Below are 23,966 nucleotides of genomic sequence, written 5' to 3' on the forward strand. Positions count from 1 at the left end.
AATTAGTGGTGCTATATAAATAGCTGATGATGATTATATGAACCACTGAAAGCAGAAATCCCACATAGGAGATTTTAAATAGCTAAGTTATGTCTATTTTAAACATGTATCTGATTTTTCTTGGATATCCTCTTATAAATAATTATCTTATTTTCAGAGATTTTTGGCAACCAAAAATGGTTGCCAGGCACAGACACACTTAGTCTGATACACAAACACAGGCTCACAGCTCTCAGCATGTCATGTGATGGCAGAGAGGAGAGAAGGAGGATGTCACATTGCAGACAAAGCTTAGAGGGACATTCCAAAGCCTTTGCTCAATACATAATGTGCAATGTGACTGGTTGCTATAGCCTGCCACAGTGATTTACGTCAAGAAAGCCACATCCGATCTTTTTCATGGGATTGGTGTTTGAGCTATGTTTTTAATTTATTGTCTGTTTTTATTATTATTATTAATTTTTATTTATAAGGCGCCACTAGGTGTCCGTAGCGCCGTACAGGGACAAACGAAATACAATACAAGGAGAGACAGCACAGTACAGTAAACAATAAGCACAGTAACTCAGTGAGCTCAAAGCACAGCAAGGGCGGGGGAGGGGAGAGGGGAAGGTCTGCGTACGACGGAGCCCAAGAGGGAGGGCACGGATAATAGGGAGACCCCCAGGGGGGGGAGAGGAGGGAGGGGACAGGGGGAAGAGGGTCCTCGAGGAGGATGACCAGGTTGCTGGAGAGCAGAGTTAACAGTGGTGAGACAGGAGGAGGGGTGACCCTGCTCAAAGGAGCGTACAATCTAAGGGGTAAGGTAGACAGACAGAAAGACACGGGGGAGAGATGGAGGATAGGGGAAGGGGAATGAAGGGGAAGAGGCAGAAGAAAAGCAAGGTAATTAGGTGCGAGACTGGAAGGCTTTACGAAAAAGGTGGGTTTTTAAAGCCCGTTTGAAACTGGACAGATTAGGGGAAGTTCTGATGGAGGGAGGGAGCTTGTTCCAGTGGAGGGGGGCAGCGCGGGCGAAGTCTTGGATACGCGCATGGGAGGAGGTGATCAGGGGGGAAGAGAGGCCATTGGCAGATCGGAGAGGGCGGGAAGGAGCATGAATAGAGAGGAGGGAGGAGATGTAGGGTGCAGTGGAGTTGGCGAGGGCCTTGTATGTAAGAGTGAGGAGCTTGAAGAGAATTCTGAAGGGGAAGGGGAGCCAGTGAAGGGATTGGTAGAGGGGGGAGACCGACGAGGAGCGGCGAGAAAGGAAGATGAGCCTAGCGGCTGCGTTAAGAACAGATCGAAGGGGAGCAAGATGTTTTGTGAAATCATTTGAAAAAAGAGTAACAACTTCAATGTTAAGTTTCAATATTCTGTTTTATCCACTAAACTCTGTTGTAAGATGGTGGCTTAGGGTATCTGAACAGAAGTGTCTGAGCTGCATCATGAACAGGGCTGTCACTCTCAAGTAAAAAGTGAATGCAGATAAAATGTATTTGCTATTAATCAACATGAACATTATTCAGTTAAAACGAGAGGAACTCTTATCTCATTGCTGCATTATTTAAGTGTTTTCTCCATGTCTTTACTGTGTTTCTATGTGTTTTGGATTAAAATAACAAATTGAACCTGCACAATAAGGTAAATGTATAAAATAAGTTGAATGTATGTTTATGACAATTGGATGTTGAATGGGCGTTTGTCATGGGTCCACAATGACTTGCTTGTTAAAAAATAAATGTCAACACCATCTCTGCTATATGTTTTAAAAACTAGTACTTCCCCAACTCCTGAACTCTAGGTGCCCCCCCACTACTTAAGCTTCTCGTTTTCCTTTCACCCGCTGCCCCAATAAGCTCAAATTGTACCTTTGTTAAGCTACTACATTTTCAAGTACAAGACAATATTAGTGCTTCTCAGTTCGGTTTTGTGAAACTGTATTTGTAATACTGTTTTATATCAAGCACCACTGTGTTATTACTTATAAATGAATATAAAAAGTTAAAATAAAAAATAGTGCCTGACCTTTAAGATTGAGAGGGACATGGACTCCCTGAAAGTTTCCATATGTATAAATTGAAGTACATTATATCAATTATTCCTTTTTTAAATATCTGCTCTTAGTGAAAATTCATGTTTGGTTTAGTGATCCATTAAGAGTTGTTTTTTTCCTTGTGAGTGGGCTCTCAATGCACTGAATAGACTCTAGATAGATAAGTCTTGTAAAAAATATTCTCCATTTCCTTTACAATAAGGCACAGAAGACTGGCCAAGGAGGAGAAACTCAGACAGCCGAGGACCTTCTGCTTGTGAATAAGCCTCTGACAGATCTAATTAGTTTGCTTGTTCAACTGGTAAGATTAAAGTTTTTTGCTGTGTATTTAGTTGCCAAAACTAATCTTGAATCTAGGTTAAGAGAAATCCGGTAATGTGAATTTTTCTCAAATTTCATCAAACTGAGCTGGTCTTGATAGCGGCATTTATCCCTGTAATAAGTCCATTATTTCATTTAGACCGAAAAAGATTTGGGGACATACTTTAAAGTGACAGAGCGAGTAAATTGACACACAACATTTGAAATATCATATTTTTAATCTGTTATCAGTTACAAATCCTTATGAAATGTAACATGGACATCATTCTATAGAGATTGTTGATGATTGTTGTGTGGTTATACATTTGTCAATTACGCAACAAGATCAACTAAGTAGGGGGCAGTAATGTAAAAAGGCCATGTTGACCATTGTTGAACCATAGGGCTAGAAAAAGCATATCTTTTTTTTTTTTTAAACATTTTTATTTATGAGATTGACAATGACAATAAGCACATTAATTACAATAAGCACAATAAACATACAAAGTGTTTATAAACATAGAGATATAATGATATAATTAATCAACCATCTTTACGTTCCAATGATTAGGATTAGAGACTTTTATAGATTGTAAATGTTTGAGGAACAGGTAAATATAATGATGAGCCCAATGACGCAGGCCAGCTCCCTCCGCTCCCTATCAAAACCTGCTACCCAGAGGTCAATTGTTCAATCGGCGGATCCCCGGCACACATACGTAACTCATACCATTCTGTGTTATGGAAGCTTTTCCAAACTTGTGTGCGTATAGTTTGCGGTAAAAGACCTATCAGGCTTTCCCAGGTATTAAAAAAAAAAAATTCGACTCTGCTTTTTTTTTTTTGTAAAGATGTTTCAATCCAATCCATGCGGAAGACATGGTAAAGTTTTTGTCAAAATAATGATAGTGTAGGTGGTTCTTTCTGCGTCCAGACCTGCAGAACACTTTTCCTTGCCGATATTGCTAGCAAAAGTTTTCTACACCCCTTTGTCACCTTAATTTCTGTTGGCAAAATTCAGAATATTGCCCACTCTGGGGAGAGTGGGATATAATTCACTAAATGGGCAAGTGAGTATCTCCAGATCTGGACCCAGAAACGTTTTATGTGAGGGCAGTCCCACAAACAATGTGTTAGATCTGCCTGGAGTGCTCCACATTTTGGGCAATTGTGATTATCTGCCATACCTATTTGAAAGCGCCTGAATGGTGAGAGGTAAGCTCTATGAAAACTTTTTATGAACATCTCTAAATAAGTCATGGCGGGAATTAAGCGCATCTGTTTTGACAAGGCTTTCAAAAGAAAATCTGGGGTCATAGTAGGGAATCGTTCCTGCCATTTGGCGATGCCTGTCTTAGAATTGCTGAAATCCAGCCTATGGGCTAGATTTACTAAGCTGCGGGTTTGAAAAAGTGGGGATGTTGCCTATAGCAACCAATCAGATTCTAGCTTTCTTTTATTTAGTACCTTCTACAAAATAACAGCTAGAATCTGATTGGTTGCTATAGGCAACATCCCCACTTTTTCAAACCCGCAGCTTAGTAAATCTAGCCCTATGACTTAGAACAGAGTAATGTTGTGAAATAGCTTGATGTAATGGGACCGGCTTAGACAAAATTGGGTCTAATGGGTTATCCCAGTTTAGCGGAGAGAACTTATTTAGTACAGTTTTAATATAGTGTTGACATTGAAAGTAGGCCAAATTATGGGTACGAATAGCGGGGAAAGAAGAAGAGGCTTGATCATAAGACATGGGCTTACGAGACATTTTGTCAGTTAGTGAGCGAATTGTTGAGATTCCCACTTTTTCCCACACTGTAAAAGGATAAGAAGCCATGCAGTCTTGAAATTCAGGGTTACGAAGTAATGGGAGATATAATGAAGCATGTGGGTTTAATTTGAACTGTCTACAAAGCTGATGCCATAGATTATAGGTAGTAAAAATAATTGGATTATCACTAACCAGGTCCGGTAATTCTTGTTTATGCATATGAATAAATGCACGGAGGTCTATACCTGGGAGGAAACTTTGACCAAGTGTAGTATGTGTATATGTGGATGATTATGAATCCAATCTCTTAAGTGCCTCAACTGATCCGCTTGGTTGTATTGAGCCACGTTTGGAAGCTTAAAGCCTCCCCTCTCTCTTGATTGTTGCAATTTTATAAGATTAATTCCAAATAAATTTACGAAAGATCCAGTTGATTTTTGATGAATCTGATTTTGTTAAGAGTAAAGGAAGTATTTGTAAAGGATATAAGAGTCTCGGAAAAGTGATAATTTTTATCAGATTGATCTGGCCTCCCATAGACAGATTTAATTAACCTCATCCATTTATTTCTCGTTCAGTTTCCAAAATTGTGTTAGTGATATTTGAACGATAAAGTAGGTGAATATTTTTCGGGAGACAGATGCCCAGATATGTCATAGAGGATTTTATCCAAGTAATAGGGATATCATGCGCCCAGTTTGGTTTAGAAACTTCCTTAGATAGGTACATGGCTGATGATTTTTCGAAATTGACCCTAAAACCAGAGACTCGACCAAACTCAGCAATGCAAGCCATCAGAGGGCGGAGAGAATTTTTTGGATTCGAAATGTAGACCAATACATCATCAGCAAAGGCTGATAGTTTTATCTCTTAAGTACCAATCTTGATACCCTTAAGGAGACTCCAATTCTGCAAGACTCTGAGCATAGGATCTAGAACCAGGTTAAAAAGTAGAGGGGAGAGGGGACATCCCTGGTGTGTTCCTCGGGACATAGTTAGAACCGGGCTGAAAAAGCATACCTTTTATAGTCCACAGTTTGTGAGAAACGAGGTGCAGGCTTGTTGAGGTGATATTAATACCTCGTTTCATCACACATGGGTATAACACTTTGCCGATTTAAAAAGCTGGCTCCCTCGGAAATGCCTTCAAATCGCTTGTTTGTCGCAGTCCACCTTTGGAAGCCTGTTCTCTTTGAGGCTCACAAGAACAAGACTGCTGGACATCTTGGTATCTCCAAGACCTTGGAAATTGTTTCATGCTCCATTTGGTGGCCTTCTCTGTCTGCAGATGTCAGGGACATTGTTCTGTCCTGTGAAAGTTGTGCAAAAAACAAAATCCCCAGAAACTGTTCCCCAGACAAGCTCATGCCATTGTCTATCCCTACGAAACCCTGGACACACCTGTCTATGGATTTCCGTGCTCAGGCACAACATTATATGGGTGGTTGTAGACGGATTTAGTAAAGTGTCTCATTTTATTCTTTTGACTAGACTTCCTAGTGCGCAAAATCTTCCATTACTCTTTTCTCAACACATCTTCCGACTCCATGGCCTCCCCATAGATATTGTGATTTATTTTTTTTATAGAATATTAAAACAAATATCTTATTGGTTGATATGATTGTACAGCACATTTTTAATGTGCTCCAGTTTTCATAACTGTCCCTCAATATGTTCTGTATAGCTGTTTGTGTTGCTTAATCAAACAAGGGTTTGTCCATGTTTTATATAAAGCTGAAAGTAAATGTAGTGTACTATTTTACAAATGTAATTTTTACAACGTGAAGTATTGTGCCTATAGGGTCTACCTCAAACATGCACAGCAATTGCAATGGTAACATCCACTAGTGTTAACTAATACAAATAAACAGAGAACGCTATTTTATAGGTAGAATTAGTTAGGCTATAGTTTTACTGTATATTTCTCAAAAGTTCATTTCTGTGACAGAAATATATGTATTTCCTACTGCACATAAGCACAAAAATGCATCTATATGTAGACTTGTGCTTCCTTATGCCTGGAAAGGCAAATCTGGTAATCGTACCACACTCTGTCCATATTGAGACATGTGGCCCCATATGCCTGGAGAGACTGATCGGAATCGGGTGATTGTAAGATGAGTACAGTAAGGGTACATGTACAAGTGCCACTGGGGCAAATTAATTAGACCTGGATGCATCCCCATAGAGGCATATGTTTTGCAGATACCTCAGGTATCTTAATGGAGAATTATAATGGCACTATGTAAGTAGCCAATAAACTCGCTTTGTTGTAATTTTGATGATTTCATTTTATTTCACATGTAAAGGGTCTTTTTTGCTAAAATAAGCATAAGCTGGGACAACGATAGTTTCCAGGTTACAGCATTTTTTTCCTTTATAGTATTAATATCACTGACACACAGTAAGGTCTCTGGAATGTTTGCTGGGTATCCCAATAACAGGACAGTACACACTGGTTGATTAGTAAAAAGCTTCTTTATTGAGCTAGATAAGAGTCATAGTTCGGTTGCCAAAGAAATTAATAGGTTTAGGTTTTAATACATTAAAACTAACTTTGTACCCAGAGAAGGTGTGAAGTATTGCGAACTGTTTCAATAAACTGACAGACTACCTGTCCCAGGGGAGCAGTTTATGGAGACCAAACTATAACAAGTCTATTGTGTTATCAGTGTAGAGGGTGGCAATAGGGTAACCTAACTGAAAAGTTGGGTTTTCAGAGAACGCTTGAAGGTTTGAAGACTAGAGGACAGTCATAGGGGTATATTTACTAAACTGCAGGTTTGAAAAGTGGAGATGTTGCCTATAGCAACCAATCATATTCTAGCTATCATTTATTTAGTACATTCTACAAAATGACAGCTAGAATCTGTTTGGTTGCTATAGGAAACATCACCACTTTTTTCAAACCCGCAGTTTAGTAAATATACCTCTTATTGTGTGAGGGAGGGAATTCCACAAATTGGGAGCAACCTGGAAAAAGTCCTGTAACAGGGAATGGGAGCATGTGATGAGAGTGAAAAAGAGACACAGATCTTGTGCATAATGGAGTCATCAAGTTATTTTGAGACAAGTGAGGAGATGTATATTGGTACAATTTTATTGATGGCCTTGTATGTTAGTAGAAGAGTTTTATATTGTCAAAAAACAGGCAACCAATGTAGAGACTGACAGAGTGGGTCAGCAAAGCAAAAATGATTTGCAAGGAAAATCAACCTAGCTGCTGCGTGCAAAATAGGGATGAGAGCTTGATTTGAGGAAGACCAGTAAGGAGGGAATTGCAATAGTCGATGTGGGAGATGATGAGTACATGAATTACATTTTTTGCAGTGTCTTGTATGAGATATGTATGGATATATACTGGAATTTTTTTTTAGATGTATGCTACATGATATAAATATAGAGTCGATATGGGGAACAAAGAAGAGTTGTGAGTCAAGGATCACACCTAGGCAGCGAGCTTGCGAGGTGAGATTTATGGTCATGTTGTCAACAAATCTAGAAATATCAGGCAGGAAGCTTCTGTTGGTGGGTGGGAATATTAGTAATTAATATTAACTGTTTTTCAAAAAATTGAGTTTGAGTTGGCGAGAGGACATCCAATATTAAATGTTAGAAAGACAATCAGTAACGCGGGACAACACAGATGGCGAGAGATCAGGAAAGAATAGATAAATTTGTGTATCATTCGCATAGAGATGATACTGAAATCCAAAGGAACTTATTAGATGCCAAGAAAAGTGGTGTAGATAGAGAATAGCAGAGGATGTGGACTGAACATTGTGGTACTCCAACTGATAAAGGAAGCAGAGTGGAAGTGGAGCCAGAGAATTTAACACTGAAAGAGCGATTAGTTAGGTAGGATGAGAACCAGAATAGGACAGTGTCTTGAAAACATCTATTCTCTTCTAGATACTGTGTCCATATTAGATTGTAAGGTCTAACAGGCATGTCCCTCTCGCCTTTAGTTTACTTTTATGTCCCTGTATTTTTGCTATAGAATATGTGGTATGTCCCTCTTTTTGTAAAGTTCTGAAAAAATAAGTAAAGAATAATAAAACTATTACATCTATTATATTTTTAAATAATTAACACTACTATAGCCTTTAATATTGCAAATGTTCAAAAAGCATCAATCAAAATCAGGGTCCTCTTTACTTTTTTATTTACTCTTTATATAAGTATATTGTACCACGTTAAACATTTTGGGACTAATGCAGAGTTGGCTGCAAAATGGGCGTAATTTCCATTTTAAAAAGACGAATGTAAAAATTGCGTAATTCGGTCCATATGCTGATCTGTATGCAGCTTATCCATGCAGGTCTGCACCAGTTGCATATGCGTCGGAATTACGCCAGACACACGTCACGAACACTAATGTTCTACTTGCGCCCATTTTCCATTTTTCCATTTATTGTTTTATGTGCAACAAATGCATTCGCTATTAGGTATCAATAAAAAATCAAATAGAACATCTCCCTAATACAGCAGAAACAACTCCTCTTAAACACGCAGACAAAAGTATAACACTTCGACAAATAAAGCACCAATCAGCATCAGCGGTGCAATCGCAACAGCTATTTACAAGCGGCTTGCTAGTAAAAGATACCATCATTATCACTGTTTACACCTGCCTCTGACAACCCGCAAACAATGGGGCTTTCTCAGGCATATGTGTTAGACAGTTGCGGCGGCAGCGGGCACCGCTGCAACACACATTACTTCCTTCTGGCGTCCTGGCCGTCGCTATGACGACCGGGACGTCACTTCTGCTATTTCGGGCCGACCGTTGCCAGGGCAATGGCCGGATGCCGAAAATAGATTGTAGCGCTCCGGCAGGCTGGGTGGCCAGGCGCATGTGTGACAGGTCCACCCTGTGGGCTAATTAATACCTTGTGTCTCAATTAACAGGGGGACTGTGATTGGTTCAGAGCTAGGCTCTGATTGGCCATCAGCAGTATTTAAGGCAGTGAGGTCTAAGCCTCACTGCCGGTTATAGCGTCCTGTTTCAGTACTGCTGTCTGCTACTTTCTTCCAGTGTTTGGTGTTTAACCTAAGATTGATTTCTCGTTTATGACCCTTGCCTGTTCCTGGATTCTGAACCTGTGCTTCTGACCCTGATCTATTGCATGAACCGGAATTCTGATTCTCTGCTAGTGACCCTGATCTTACGCCTGTCCCTGGATCCTGAACCTGTGCCTGTGACCTCTGACCTTGGTTTGTTCTCTGGATACATTGTCTACTGCCGGCACCGATTCTGGCCTGGACCCCACACTGCTGTCTGTCATAACACTCTATTCCTGGGTTCTCCTTAGCCGGTACACATCTCTCTACCCTCTGTTTGTCTGCAGCCAAGTCTGTCCCCACCACTAGGGGCAACAGTGAACACCAGACTTCAGAGCAGACTCCAGGTTTTGCTGTACTGGCTGGAGGGGTTCCTAACAATATGTACGTCTTTTTCCCGGTCTGCATCCTTTCGCAATTGCACATTCACACCTTTACTGTACTCAGTCTATATGTTAGATTAACCCGTGCCATCATTACAGGTCCAAACTGGCGTACTTGGCAGAAACATGGAAATCTGCATGGGTGCCTATGTGTGCACCAATTTCTAAGTATGCTTTGGGCGATTTCATGAAGGTACGCTACGCAGACTTAGTTTGTACTCTCTCTATATAAGCCATTATATGTTAAAATATGCCAGCAGACATAAGTTGAATGTTGTGCAGGTGAGGAAAATACATATGCTTTCTATGTCCAATAAATACATAATAATGCATTAGTCATTTTCATGACTAATGGAGAGACTACTGAAATTATAATAGCTGGAGCTGGCTGCAATAGTCAGGGGCTGGAGGACAACAAGAGTTGATATTGCTTTCTATATGCAGTGTATGGCCACAAATAAGGCAGTAGTCATTGCTATCAGACAAATCATCACTTGGCAAAGGACTAGTGCAGACAGCAGAGCAACAAATAGATTAAAGCTTACAGGATATGTTATCCCTTAGCTCTTCCCTTCACAGGTTTAAATTAATCAGAGGCACACTGAAGTGACAAATATATTGGACACGATTTCAACTCATACCTGGTTCCTTACATTACAACACACTAAAAAAAGAAGAAATTGACTCCTTTTTCAAATAGAGCTTAAACTGAAGCACTGTTTGAAATATTGTATAAGCAATTAAGCAAACTGAGACATGTGAATCATTATTGGCAGGAAGAAAATACAGCAGTAGGAATCCAATTTTAAGGATTTTTTTGTTTTTAATTGGTGGTTTCTATCTTAGCAGTGGTGGAACTACAGTGGATGCGGCTGCTGCAGGGCCCAGAGGATAGGGGATCTGGAAATAGGACTCTACATCCCCCTGAAGCACCTGCTCTGTACCTCAGGGGGATGCAGGGGCATCAGGTAGCGATCCACACTGCAAGGAGCCTAGAAGGGCAGTGCTGGGTTTCTACCCAGATTTTGCTATAGGGCTGGCAATTCCACCTCTGTATCTTAGTGATACAGTAGATCTAATAGTGAGTAAAGTGAATGTTTTTAGTCTCTTGCACCATTTAGTGCACTGAAATAAATGTTAAATAAATATGATATAATACATTAGTAATAAATTAATGCATTTCTTAATGAATGAATATGTTGGTTTGCTTAACGAAGAATGCCACAGCCTAAATTTTCCCCAAGAACTTAAATAAAACTACAGACATCCCCACAGTCAAGGAGATTGTTAGCCCCACTCTCCTGCCCTTAAGTGTACTGGTAAAACAGCCATCAGTCACAGGTGGTTCTCTGGCTATATTTAGTGATGAAAATTAAATTAAACCTATGTGGGAGGGTTTCCTTTCTTGTAAAAGGAAAATATAGAACAATGTAAATTACTGTGTAATATCTTAGGAATTGTGTTGCTCTTTTTGTTGTTGTGATTAATCTAATGTCTATGTTTATTAGCAAAAAATATGTGTATATATATATATATATATATATATATATATATATATATATATATATATATATATACACAGTATATAAAATAATGATCATGCGATTGGGAGCTCTCCCAGCTATTATTTCACTTACCTTTAAAGTCCCATTGTGTAGCACTGCTCTCCAGTCACTATGGCAAAGTTACTTTGCGCATATGCAGAAACAAATTTGCAATCGTGACTGAGCGGAGAGCAGGTAAGCTGTGGTGGAGGATCAATGCTCTCCTCATAGGCTTTAATGGCTAATGCCAACTTCAGAAGGTGTTAGCTGTTGTGGGCAAGTTCCGAAAATCTTTAATTTTCAAAAATTGTTATATCATGCAAAATAGCAGCCCCCATAGAAACCGTTGGGGACTGCTTTTGCGTACGATAATAGTGGAAACAGAGCAGATATCTCCGTTATAAATAACTACCACACTTAAAAATACGCTTTTCGGGAGATTTAAGGCTAAAGGGACACTAATAAATAGACCCTTAATAAAGGGACCTTAATAAATAGATTCCCCACAATATGTTGTCTTTTTTTCTGCCCTAACATACAATGCTACAGTTTATTAAGAGGAGCTATAATTATTGGGTTCCACATATGGTGTAATATTGTAATTCCGGTTGAATGAACAGATCTCAAAGTAAGGGTGAGGTACTTCCTTCTTTTTTGTTCAGCCAATAACATACATTTCAACGATGATCAGTAATATAACATATTTGCTGTTCTGTTCAATGAATTCAGACCCATGTCTGTGTGACACAATACCAGGCTTAATGGTTGAAGGTTGAAAACCTCATGACTGAAGCCATTGAAGAGACAAATGAGTAGTAGGTATTTCTTCCCAAAGACTGAGGCACATAATTGGTTGTGAGTGTCATGTACTCACTTCACACCTGATAACGTGTTGCTGTCTTTGACCAAGAATGTATATTGGTTAAATGGATCTAAACAATGTGCTTGGCTGGAAAATATTCATATGTTTATAAAGTAAGTGGAAAAAAAAGTTAAGCAGCAATATAAGAATTTTATATGAAAGTAATTTTAGACAGTTATTTGTAGGAAATTGAGCTTTGTCATAAATTTCTTGAAAGTACACTATTTGGGCACACCTTTTATTTATTGAATTGAAGTGTTTCAGTCAGACCTGTTGCCAGAGGTGTATAAAATCAAGCACCTAGCTATGCAGTCTCCATTTGCAAAATTTGTGATACAAAATGGGTCGTTCTGAAGAGCTCAATGACTTCAAGCGTGGTACTGTGATAGGATGCCACCTTTGCAATAAGATGGTTCGTGAAGTTTCATCCCTGTTGGATATTCCACGGTCAGCTGTAAGTAATATTATTAGAAAGTGGAAGCGTTTAGGAACAACAGAAACTCAGCCACGAAGTGGAAGACCACATAGCGGGGTTAATGACTGCGAAGGCGCATAGTGTGTAAAAGTCACCAACACTCTGCTGATTCCATAGCCGAGTTCTGAACTTCCACTGGCAATAATGTAAGCACAAAAACTGTGCTTAATGGAATGGGTTTACATGGCCGTGCAGCTGCATGCAAGCCTCACATCACCAAGACGCAATGCCAAGTGTTTGGTGGGATGGTGTAAAGCACACCGACACTGGACTGTGGAGCAGTGGAAGCATGTTCTGTAGAGTGACAAATCACGCTTCACTGGCAGCCAGATGGGTGAGTCTGGGTTTGGCGGCTGCTAGGAGAACATTACCTGCCTGACTGTATTATGCAAATTATGAAGTTTGGTGTAGGATGGATAATGGTATGGAAATATTTTTCAGGTTTTGGGCTAGGCCCCTTATCTCAAGTGAAGGATAATCTTAATGCTTCAGCATACCAAGTAATTTTGGACAATGCTATCCTTCCAACTTTGTGGCCTTTTTCTATTCCAACATGACTGTGCCCCAGTGCACAAAGCAAGTACTACAAAGACATGGTTTGATGACTTCAGTGTGGAAGTACTTGACTAACCCGCAGAGAGCCCTGACCTCAAACCCATTGAACACCTTTGGGATGAACTGGAAATGAGATTGCGAGCTAGGCCTTCTCGTTTAACATCAGTGCCTGACCTCATAAATGCTCTATAGAATGAATGGACTCAAATTCCCGCAGAAACACTCCAACATCTTGTGGAAAGCCTTCCAAGAAGAGTGGAAGCTGTTATCGCTGTAAAAGGAGGACCAACTCCATATTAAAGTATATATATTTGAATACAATGTCCTTACAGTTCCTGCAGAGGTAATGGTCAAGTATCCACTTTTGTCCATAAAGTGTATATTTATAAAAATGGATTAGACTTTTCTATAAGTATTACCAATACCAGTTAAGGATATTCTATACAATTTCACAATAATGTTACTAGGTAAGCCTGGCAGAAATTTGAGCATTTATTTGTAAACCAACATTTGAAAGGTGGAGGTTTAGCAAATAAAATGTGCAAACATTTTGCAAGAACATCTGAACAAGCCAAGAGGAACGTTCTGCTGCACCTTGTTGTTATATTGTTTGTTTTCTCCCGACCACTTATCAATAATTAAGACAGACGTGTATTTTTTGCTAAAGGAAAAAAAAAGATCCAACATTTGCTTGAAGTCTCACTCATTAAACCATGAAACTTGACAACTCTGAACTTTAGTGTGATTAGTTAATGAAAGCTATTACCACTCATTTGCTTTCATCTGACTTGTATTATTAGCTCTAAAGTCACATAAAAGCCTTTCATATTCAAGCTTATATTTCCAGCCAAGATTGGAAAAAGTTTAATGATTACGGGGGTTTTAACATTTAGCTGGACAAGGCCTACTTTTTAATTCTTCTTGTTATAAGAAACTCTTCACTTTAATTGTATTATTATAGATTTTTAAAATATTCAACAATGCCTCGTTTGTCTTTGCATTGATTTCTTGTTAAAGAACTGTGTGGTCATTTATTACTTTATACTGTTCAGCAAAGCAGCCCCAGTGGCAAAGGTTTTTTTTTTGTACATCTATCATGCTATCATGCATTAGTACTTATATCCTGTGATTAGAGTTTTATTTTAATAATCTGTTTTGCAGTATGCACCAAGGGCTCCTTACCTTTTTTCACATAGGAACTGGCTTGAGTCTGAAAGTCAGTGTTGGGAACCATGGTTTAGTTTTTAGCTGATAATTACTTAACTGGTAGTTGCCTGAAGAAGAAATCTTTGCTGCAAAAATTCCTTTCCTGCCAAGTTATTTTCAGTGCATCACTGGAATTTCCAATACACAGATCCTGTAGCTTTCCACACTGGGGATTTATTAAGGAACGTAAATACCAATAAATGCGTATTTAGCGTAAAATCGCTCTACAAAGGACAAGTACCGAACTACATGCCAGTGAAAGCAAAAGCATAGAACTAGTCTTCGAGTGCAAAGGACACTTACGACAGCCTATGGAGCGAGTAGGGGAATGGGGGTATGCATGTAGTCAGTGTACAGTAAGTGCATGTCAATCTTGACTGCGCACAGCAGTGCCTGATTCCTGATGCATTGTGCATCTTAAAGGTACATGTTTTTCTGTCGTATCATTTGCACTAGCCTGTGTCGGACTGGGACATGGAGAGCCCACCGGGTGAATCCAATGGTAGGGGCTCATGAAAAAGCGTGTGGTTGCCAGTGCTTTGCTGCAGCGCACCACAAAACGAGTATGGCCAACCACCAGAGATGATTTACTAGAGTAGGGTATAATCCTAAAAAATAAAAACTAATTATATATATATGAGTATATATATCTATACACACACACACATGCACTTACCTAGATCAAAGTGAATGTCATTTCTTCTTTCTTTTCTCTCTCCTCTGTCTTCTCTCATCCCTCTTCTCCATTGCTATGAAAGCGGTGCAGGGAGGCCAGCCTAGAGTCAGATAGGGGAGAATGGTGGCAGGTGAGATACAGCAGCAGGAGATGTCAGTCAGAAGTATGAATAAATGTTTTGATGGGGCCAGTGGCAGCACTGGGTGACTGACAGTGGGGAACAGTGCAGCAGCAGGGAGGTGAAAGTGGTAGATGGGGTGCCCAGACGCAGGGAAGGAAAGTGTGGCAGATGGTGTGCCTTGACGCAGGGATGGAAAGTGTGGCAGATGGAGGTGCCTAGATACAGGGAAGGAAAGTGTGAGCAATGGGGAGCCCGGCAGATGGTCTGCCTTGATCCAGGGGGGACCCACCATTCCCCACAATAAATTGTCCCTTTACATAGGAGACACACAAACCAATCCCTACCAAAGGGCAGATCGATACATTTCCTTAGCGGAGGGCGCCATCAATTTCATGGGCAACTGTCCCCCCTTCACTCCTAGCAGAGCAGGCTGCCTGCAGCTGCACACTAAGTAAAGTGCAGGTAGAGGCTGCTGCCAGGCTACTGCAAGCCCTTATCACCCCCCCCCCCTCACCTCTGAATCGGCTAATGGTCCCTACAACATATTATCCCTTTACAAACACGTTCCTACAGCATTTTAACCATTTATACACACACACATGTCTCTACGGTATTTTAATCATTTATACACACATACACACCAGTCTTTGCAGCATTTTAAAATCACACACATATATATACATACATACATACACACCAGTCTATACGGCATTTTAAACACACACATATATACATACATACATACATACATAAACACACACGCATACATATACACACACCAGTCTATACAGCATTTTAAACAAACACATACATATATACATACATATCACACTTACCTTATTTCCAGCAGCTGCAGCATGAGGAGCGTTGTGTAGCTTCTCCCCCTACTACAGGAATCAGGAAGAGGAGGATTTCATTCTTCTTTCAAGCCTGCCCAGGCAGTCTATCATAGGACCAGCCTGGGAAGGCATACATCTGACCCCAGTGCATTCACTTGTCCCAGACCCTGTGTGAAGTGGGGCCCAACGGGGATTTCACCGGTGTCCCGATGGGCCAGTCCGTCATTACTAGTGATGATGGTTGCTAGAACATGTGTTTGTCATCTAGTACAAATGTAAAAATTGTTGTTATATACAGTAGACATTAATAACATGATGATAAATTTATTAAATTGAACAAAACAAATTTTTTTTCTTAAAATATTATTAATGACTATATTATTAACATTTAATAATAATTGGGGTTTTTTTTTTGGGGGGGGGGGGGGGGGTTCTGTGCATTTTGCTTGGACTATACTCCACATATGTACTAGGCGTATCCTGCAGTGTATTGTGTCTGTCAAAGCAGATTGCGTCTAGACCCATATTCAGCAAGAGATGTTTCTTCAGATTCGCTTGTAGTTTAATACAGACTAGCATATACTGAATTACATGCATTTTGCGTGCCTTAATGAATCAGGTCCAGGGTGTTTGAAACCCTCAGTGATGTCAGGACAATTCAACAGCAGGAAAGGCATTCTGTAGACAGCATCCTTCGATGGAAACCATTTTAAAACCATGAGATGAGAGGCACCATTACACATACTCTTATCGCGAAAGTGTATCTAGCCAATAAAAATGTAAATAGACAGTAATTATTTTATATAGATAGTATGGTTTAAAGTAAAGATATACAAGATGGTATTAGCCTTTGATATTATTTTTTTTCTCAGTAAGTATAGGTACGGACAGGCTATATACAGAACACTATACTTACTGGGACAATCAGCCAGCCCTCTCTCCAGAAGAATTTTTTTTTCGGCATGGGCGTCTTCTCTCTTAATTTTCAAGCCCCACTCTGAACAGGGATCTGAATAGATGCACCAAGGCGCTTTGGTGCTGGGAGACGGAGCATTTTATCCATAAAACTGCTATCTATAAGGTTACTGTGAGGAGCACTGCTAAACAATTTAATGTGGAACGAGGGGATTTTTTTTCTTTTTTAACATGTTTTAGGCATAATGCTCCAAATTATGGAATAAAAGTCTGGCTTTTTGCTGCTTGTGTAACACTAGCCTTAACACTTTTGCTGCCAGATTTTTAGTATTATTTATTATTATATCTGGTCAAGCAAATTTTCAAAAATTTCATATACATCATGTGATGGGATAAGACTGAAAGGTAGCAGTCTTTTTGATCAGTATTAGGGTTAAAGTACAAAACATGGGTCTCCACTAGGTAATTCAGACCTTTGGAACATAAATAAGCTGTAATTGGCATTAAACCGTACAACAAGATTACATTGGCTTCCAGAAAACAGCAAACACCTAGCACCCATTCAGAGCACTACCTCTCTTCTTAGCTGCTGTCTATTGCATAAAGGCTCCTTACTTCTTTTACATTAGTGGCATAAATCTCAAAGATATGCATCAATACTTACCCACTTCTCTCTCCATAATGTGTTCCTTTTTTTTCTTTACTTCTTACTGTTTACTTTTTTATTTTTCTTTATTTTTTTTTGGTATATTATAATTTTCGATGCGTTAATTGTAAAACAACTGTGCTCATGGAAAAAATATTCATGAAAAAAAATCACCATGAAATAAACTGAAAATTATAATCCTGAAATAGTCATTGTTCAGAGTCCAGGTATGTTTTCTGCAATGACACATGGTACAGAATTGAAAGATAATTTTTCTGATTTTATAATATAGTAGTATAGTATATATAAAACTAGAAAAACATTGACCTTTCATTTCTTGTGCAAAGAAACTCAATAGTAAGTTTAATAACTGGGATTATGAATAAAGGTTTAATCATTTGCCACTATACTAGAGACAACATGTTTTAATGTTGGCACACAAAATTCAAACAATGTAAAAATGTATTGTACAGGATGAGACCAACTGCCTGCTGTCGGGATACTGTATGTTCCTCCATAATAATCATACAATGACTTTGATTTTATTAATAACTAATCTCATTAATTATTGATATATAACTCAATTTGCAACTTTTTCGCTATTTCAGTCACGTCGAAGAACACACACCCATGTCTTCTCCGATGTTTAAACACATACCGTATTTTTCGCTCCATAAGACGCACCTGACTATAAGACGCACCTAGTTTTTAGAGGAGGAAAACATACACTGGCCCCTTCACTCACACAAAATACACTGGCCCCTTCACTCACACAAAATACACTGGCCCCTTCACTCACACAAAATACACTGGCCCCCACTCTCACTCACCAACACACACACACACACTATTGCCTCCAGCACACACACACACACACACACACACACTATAGCATAACATTTTTGCTGTTTTTGATTGTTTTTCTCACTATCAGGAATTATCTTTGTCAAAACAGAACTTTTCTAAGAGTCATTAAGACCTACTCTGATTGAGAGACATCTTTGTATGGACACAGAAAAATGTTCCTAAATTGGCCATAACATTTAAAAATAATTGTAAAGCACATTAAAAATCAATCTGATGTATAATTAAATTACAGTGATCATCTATGCATCAACTAGTCTCTTTAGCTTTTAGCTAAGGAGGAGAAGGAAGGCTGCTATTGATCACTCCAGTACAGCTGTTTAATTCAACTTGCAGACACCACTGTGTATAGTTTAATCATTTAAAAACATTGCCTACCGAGTCTTGCAGTCTCCACCCAACTCTCACGCTTGAAGCAGGCTCCAGACAGGGGTGAGAATGAAGTTGTGTAGCCTCCAAGCCAGAAAGTCAGAAACAAGAAAACTTACTGCAGTCCCGGCCAGGCTGCAGATCCTCCTGATCGTCCATCCCCCTGCCTATCTGTGAGGACCTAGCTATCACATGGGAAGTGCACGTCCCATGTGATAGCTAGGTCCTCACAGATAGGCAGGGGGACGGACCATCAGGAGGATCTGCAGCCTGGCCGGGACTGCAGTAAGTTTTCTTGTTTCTGACTTTCTGGCTTGTAGTATTCGCTCCATAAGACGCACACACTTTTCCCCCCACTTTTTGGGGGGGAAAAAGTGCATCTTATGGAGCGGAAAATACGGTACCTTGTACCACACCAACCAGTTGTAGTACTAAATCATCCCAACTAGAAATCCATAAGAGTAACTCATGCAATTCCTTTGTTTGACCAGGCCTTATACTGCCTATTACACATCTATTGACCTCCACATCAGATAGCCCTCCATTATGTGTTAATCACTAAATAAATACCAATCTAACATTCACTTCACTATACTGCATTATCTATATGAACAAACCATCCATTCCCCCTTTGTTTCAGTTTTCCTGCACATACAAATAGACACAAGATACAAAATCTTTTAGTTTACAAAGATAGCTTTGAGATCAAGTATACAGTACATAAAATGCTTACATACAAATAATACATTATAGTTTCATTAGACATATTGTTAATATAGATTTTACTAAACTACTTAAGGAGTGAGTAACAATAAACCAAATCTTATTTGTTCTCCTATTCTGTTGTTGGATTAACTTTACATTTAAATCAGGGATTTCTTTTTGTGTATGCTGAAAGACAGAAATAATATATGTGACACACACAAGTGTGTGTGTGTGTGTTTAAATAGGAAGCATTTATGTGTGTCATGTGCAAAGAGGATGTGTTTAAGAGAGAGTGAGAACATGCATCATGCACGTGTGTAAGAAAGATAAACTGAAGTAAAAGGGGTGATTTCATTGCTCAGGATGGCCTTGACAAAACTACCAAGACTTTGGCGTTTCCTTGTTTTTGGGACTACAGTATAAACAGAGGCCAAGGGTATATTTGCAAGAGCATTATTCTACTAAGAAAATGTACTACTTGCCTACATTCTTTAAGAGGCTAAACCAGAGGTTTCCTAGTGCATTCTCTTTGCTATAGAATACCTAGGTTATCAAAGGCTACCCTAGCATGTACTTCTCCTGAAAGTAAGGTGGTAATATATGCCACCATGGCACACTCAGAGACCATGTTGCGAGGCTGCAACTGGAACTTTATAGAGCATTGGTTGAGGAAACATATTTGCCTGATCATTCCCATTATAATGAGGTGTTGAAGGAATATGAGGGGTAGAGACTTTTTTGCAGGTGCTGGAATGGCAGATGTCTGTGAGACTATATACAGCTAGACAGAGCTTTGCATTAATTTTATTTATTATGGGGACAGGTTTAGCTTCCACTCCACTTGCTCAGGGAGATCTAGAATATCAGACATATACAATAGAATGTCAGAATTACCTAATCAAACTGTCATTGCAAACTCATGCACATGGACCTAGCAGATGAAGAAGCATAGGGTAAAAGTGATACGTTTGTGGCATTGCTAGGACAAGCTTTATAGACACGTAGCCGCAGACAGGTCAGAGTGCCCATGGGGAGCCATGTCCAATGCCAAAAAATACCTGCAATGGGCAAGTGAGCACCAGAACTGGACCATGAAAAGAAGGTGGCCTGGTCTGATGAATCATATTTTCTTTTACATCATGTGAACGACTAGGTGCGTATGCATCATTTACCTAGGGAAGAGATGGCACCAGGATGCACTATGAGAAGAAGGCAAGCCGGTCGAGGCATTATGATGTTCTGGGCAGTGTACTGCTGAGAAACCTTGGGTCCTGGCATTCATGTGGATGTTACTTTTACGTTTACCACCTACCTAAACATTGTTGCAGACAAAGTACACCCCTTCTTCGCAACAGTGTTGCCTGATAGCAGTGGCCCATTTTAGCAGGATAATGCACCTTGCCACACTGCAATAATTGTTCAGGAATTCTTTGCGGAACATGACAGAGTTAAGGTGTTTACTTGGCCTCCAAATTAGCCCAGATCTTAATCCGATCAAGCATCTGTGGGATGTCCTGGAAAAACAAGTTTGAGACATTGAGGCCCCACCTCGCAATGTAAAGAACTTAAAGCATCTGTTGCTAATATCTTGGTGCCAGATACCACAGGATACTTTCTTCCCCTACTTCATCACACTGTTTCCTTTATTTCATCTGGTACATGGAAAACATTGTAACCATCTGTGATTGGGCCTTTTCTGCATATTTTGCTCTACGTCATAAGACAGGTCTTCAGTGTTTCCAGGAACATGACAATGAATTCTGTTTAATGCAGTGGCCTCTGCAGTGATCAGATGTCAATCCAGTCAAGCATCTGTGGGATGAGATGGTATTCCTAGTGTTCCACTGTTTTACAACTGCTTTGGGATACATTGGAGTCAACATGAGACAGGAATCCTTTGCTTTTTGACCTACTCTTTTGACAAATGTCCTGACAAATTTAGGAAGTAAACTATTATGTAGGGATTGATGAACCATTTTGCTGTGTGCAAGAGAATGGCAAAACATCTGTTTGTATGTATATAGTATTGCTCCTTTAAACCAAAATGATGCATTTTCTGGTCAGAAAATTCAGTATGCATATTTATGGTCTAATTTGCTCTTCTAGCAGAACATTGCTGCCTTTTCATGTGTTAAAACGAGAATAGCTAATCAAAGCTCACCAAGTGTAGTGTAATGTTTTGTTACTCATTTAAGAAGAACACACCTCCGCATCAGTCTTATCGATCCAGGGGGAGAGTTTTATATGAATTTGCTGCTTATTCATATAGTGAAACCAAGACTGTCATATATATCATATATGTCTTTCTTAAATAATTTGATAAACACATTTATTCAATTCCATAAAAGTAGTAATGAGTATCCTGAAGATATGTCAGTACGCCATCCGTTCTTTAGTTGAAAGTATACATCATAATAATGCATTGCTAGGAGCAATGAGCTGTTCATTGGAACAATGTGTTATTGATTCAAGAAGTAGAAAACATAATTACACTCTATTATAAGGCAGGGAAAGTCATCAACCAACCAAACAAATTTTATTGTCTAAAAAAAGTTGATAAATTGCAAACTAAACACAGCATGGCATTATATTGGTAACCCTATGTATGAAGTATGGCAATCACAACAATTAACTCAATCTATTAAGTAATCACTGACAGCCAGGAGAGTTGGTCAATCCACTTATTAGAATGACATAGATGGAATAGTGTACATAATGATCTACGAACATATAGGTTGAAAAATAAACAATATCAACATTAAGTTAAGAGCAATACAATATATCACAAAGCAATGTTATTCTGGTATAGAGATATCATAGATGGAACATAGCAGTTACTGCTTTACAGGTATCATCTTACCGAGCTTTTGGATTGATACATTACTGCATCTAGCCACTGATCGTTGCTTTTCATTGCATATCACAGTGATAACTTATTAAACAAATGACATCCTACTGATAAGCGGTGGAGAGCATCAATAAACGGCATGTTCATACCATTGACAAATATTGGTTGCTATGTAAACCACTGCCAGGTGGGAGACAGGGTCTACATGATAGCTCCCTGCTTACTGCTTGGGACCCTGCACCCCTACACACTTGACCCAAGTGAGAAGTGAGGTGGACAAGCCTGATGCCCTATTTTTCTATATTTCTATCCTGGATCTCGTTAGGGTGTGGTGTATATGAGATGGGCACCCAACCCGCCCCACCTCATGAAGTGCAGGGGGGTTGTATTTATAAACCATCAGAAGTAGCAAAGTCACCATCAACATTTATCCAATTCCCCATACAACTGGGATTTGAGTTAGACTAAACAAAACAAAAATCTGTACATTTTCATGCCACCAGGATGGCATACACATTTTTCCCACAATTCTCTAAATGTTAAAGAAGATATGGTGCTAATGTTGTTTTGTTTTTTGTTTTTTTTTGGGGGGGGGGGTGTCGAAGTCGTATAATTGGATGAACGAAAGTATATTGGTTAATATTGTTTTATTGGCCGATTGCACTCAGTATGCCACGCTACCCGTGGCATACGGCTATTGCACTGTAAAATACGCACGTACACACTCGCATTACAACATTTAGTTATTTATATAATTCATATTCATATTGGTTCCGGTATACAGTAATTTATGAGCAGATAGTATTTAGTTTTGTTATTAGTTTATATATTATGATTATATGTACACTTCAGTGTTATTAAAGGTTCAGGTTAAAGGAAAGGTGTCATGTCTGATATCATATTAATCCCCTTTACATCAGCAGCTGTCCGGTGCATTCGGCGAAGAGATCGCACATTGCATACTCTAGTTATTGATGTTAGGGAATAAACCTTTAATATGATGCTGACTGTAAAATGCTAATGGACTGGTTGTAATTGGAATTTTGGCGGGAAGAACAGAGCTCATCCCCTGGAGAGATGACCCCCACCTTCGGATTCCTTAGATTGAACCAGCCTATGATCTGCAACCTTCTGGACCTTCCTGAAGTCTGGACCTATAGAAGCAAGCCACGTCATCTGCATTGTTCTCTCTGTAACACTGAATGTGTATATTATCATAGCTGCGCTCCCAGTTTTCAGTCTACTCTGACCACAGTGTTCAAGGGTGAACTACTGTTCACTGGTGCCCGTGGTAGCGCAGCGGTATGTATGTATCTTTTGGTATTGGCTGTACTGTACTGTATCATAATATAATAATGTATTGAACTGTTAACTATTTACATCTGCTAAAATAAATCACTTTGTGCGATAGAATTACTTTAATGATTGGGATGGATCAACAAAAAATATTTTTTTTCAGTCCATATATTGACTGATTTAGCATAGAACAAGGTTCATTAAGTACTTTGGTCTGTAAGGACTAAACTGGTGACCATCATGTTAATGAGCTGTTAATTACCCCTGAATTTACACTAATCCAGTTTGAGCTGGAAAGACAGCTCAAATCCTACTTGCTCCAGGTGGGTCCATGGAGACAGCCCCTTCAAAGGCAGAGTGGTGTTTTAAGTATTGGAATTTTGAGCTATTGTTATTGCATATACCTGTATACGATGTTACATTTCAATAAAAATAGATTATATAAAAAAAAAATATATATTTTTAAGCTCAACATTTTAGGATTTTTTTTTT

The 23,966-nt window shown here is 39.2% G+C and overlaps 1 protein-coding gene across 5 annotated transcripts in view; it reads left to right on the top strand.

The window, feature by feature from the left end:
• ULK4 (unc-51 like kinase 4) overlaps positions 1-23,966 on the top strand; it is a 572,842-nt gene that overhangs the window by 402,153 nt on the left and 146,723 nt on the right. For all 5 annotated transcript variants that reach the window (XM_075212480.1, XM_075212479.1, XM_075212478.1 and 2 more), the window contains one exon: positions 2,238-2,336. In XM_075212480.1, the coding sequence (XP_075068581.1) occupies positions 2,238-2,336 (99 nt within the window). The remainder of the gene's footprint in view (positions 1-2,237; positions 2,337-23,966) is intronic.

Source organism: Mixophyes fleayi, chromosome 5 (genome assembly GCF_038048845.1).
Source record: "Mixophyes fleayi isolate aMixFle1 chromosome 5, aMixFle1.hap1, whole genome shotgun sequence".
NCBI lineage: Eukaryota > Metazoa > Chordata > Amphibia > Anura > Limnodynastidae > Mixophyes > Mixophyes fleayi.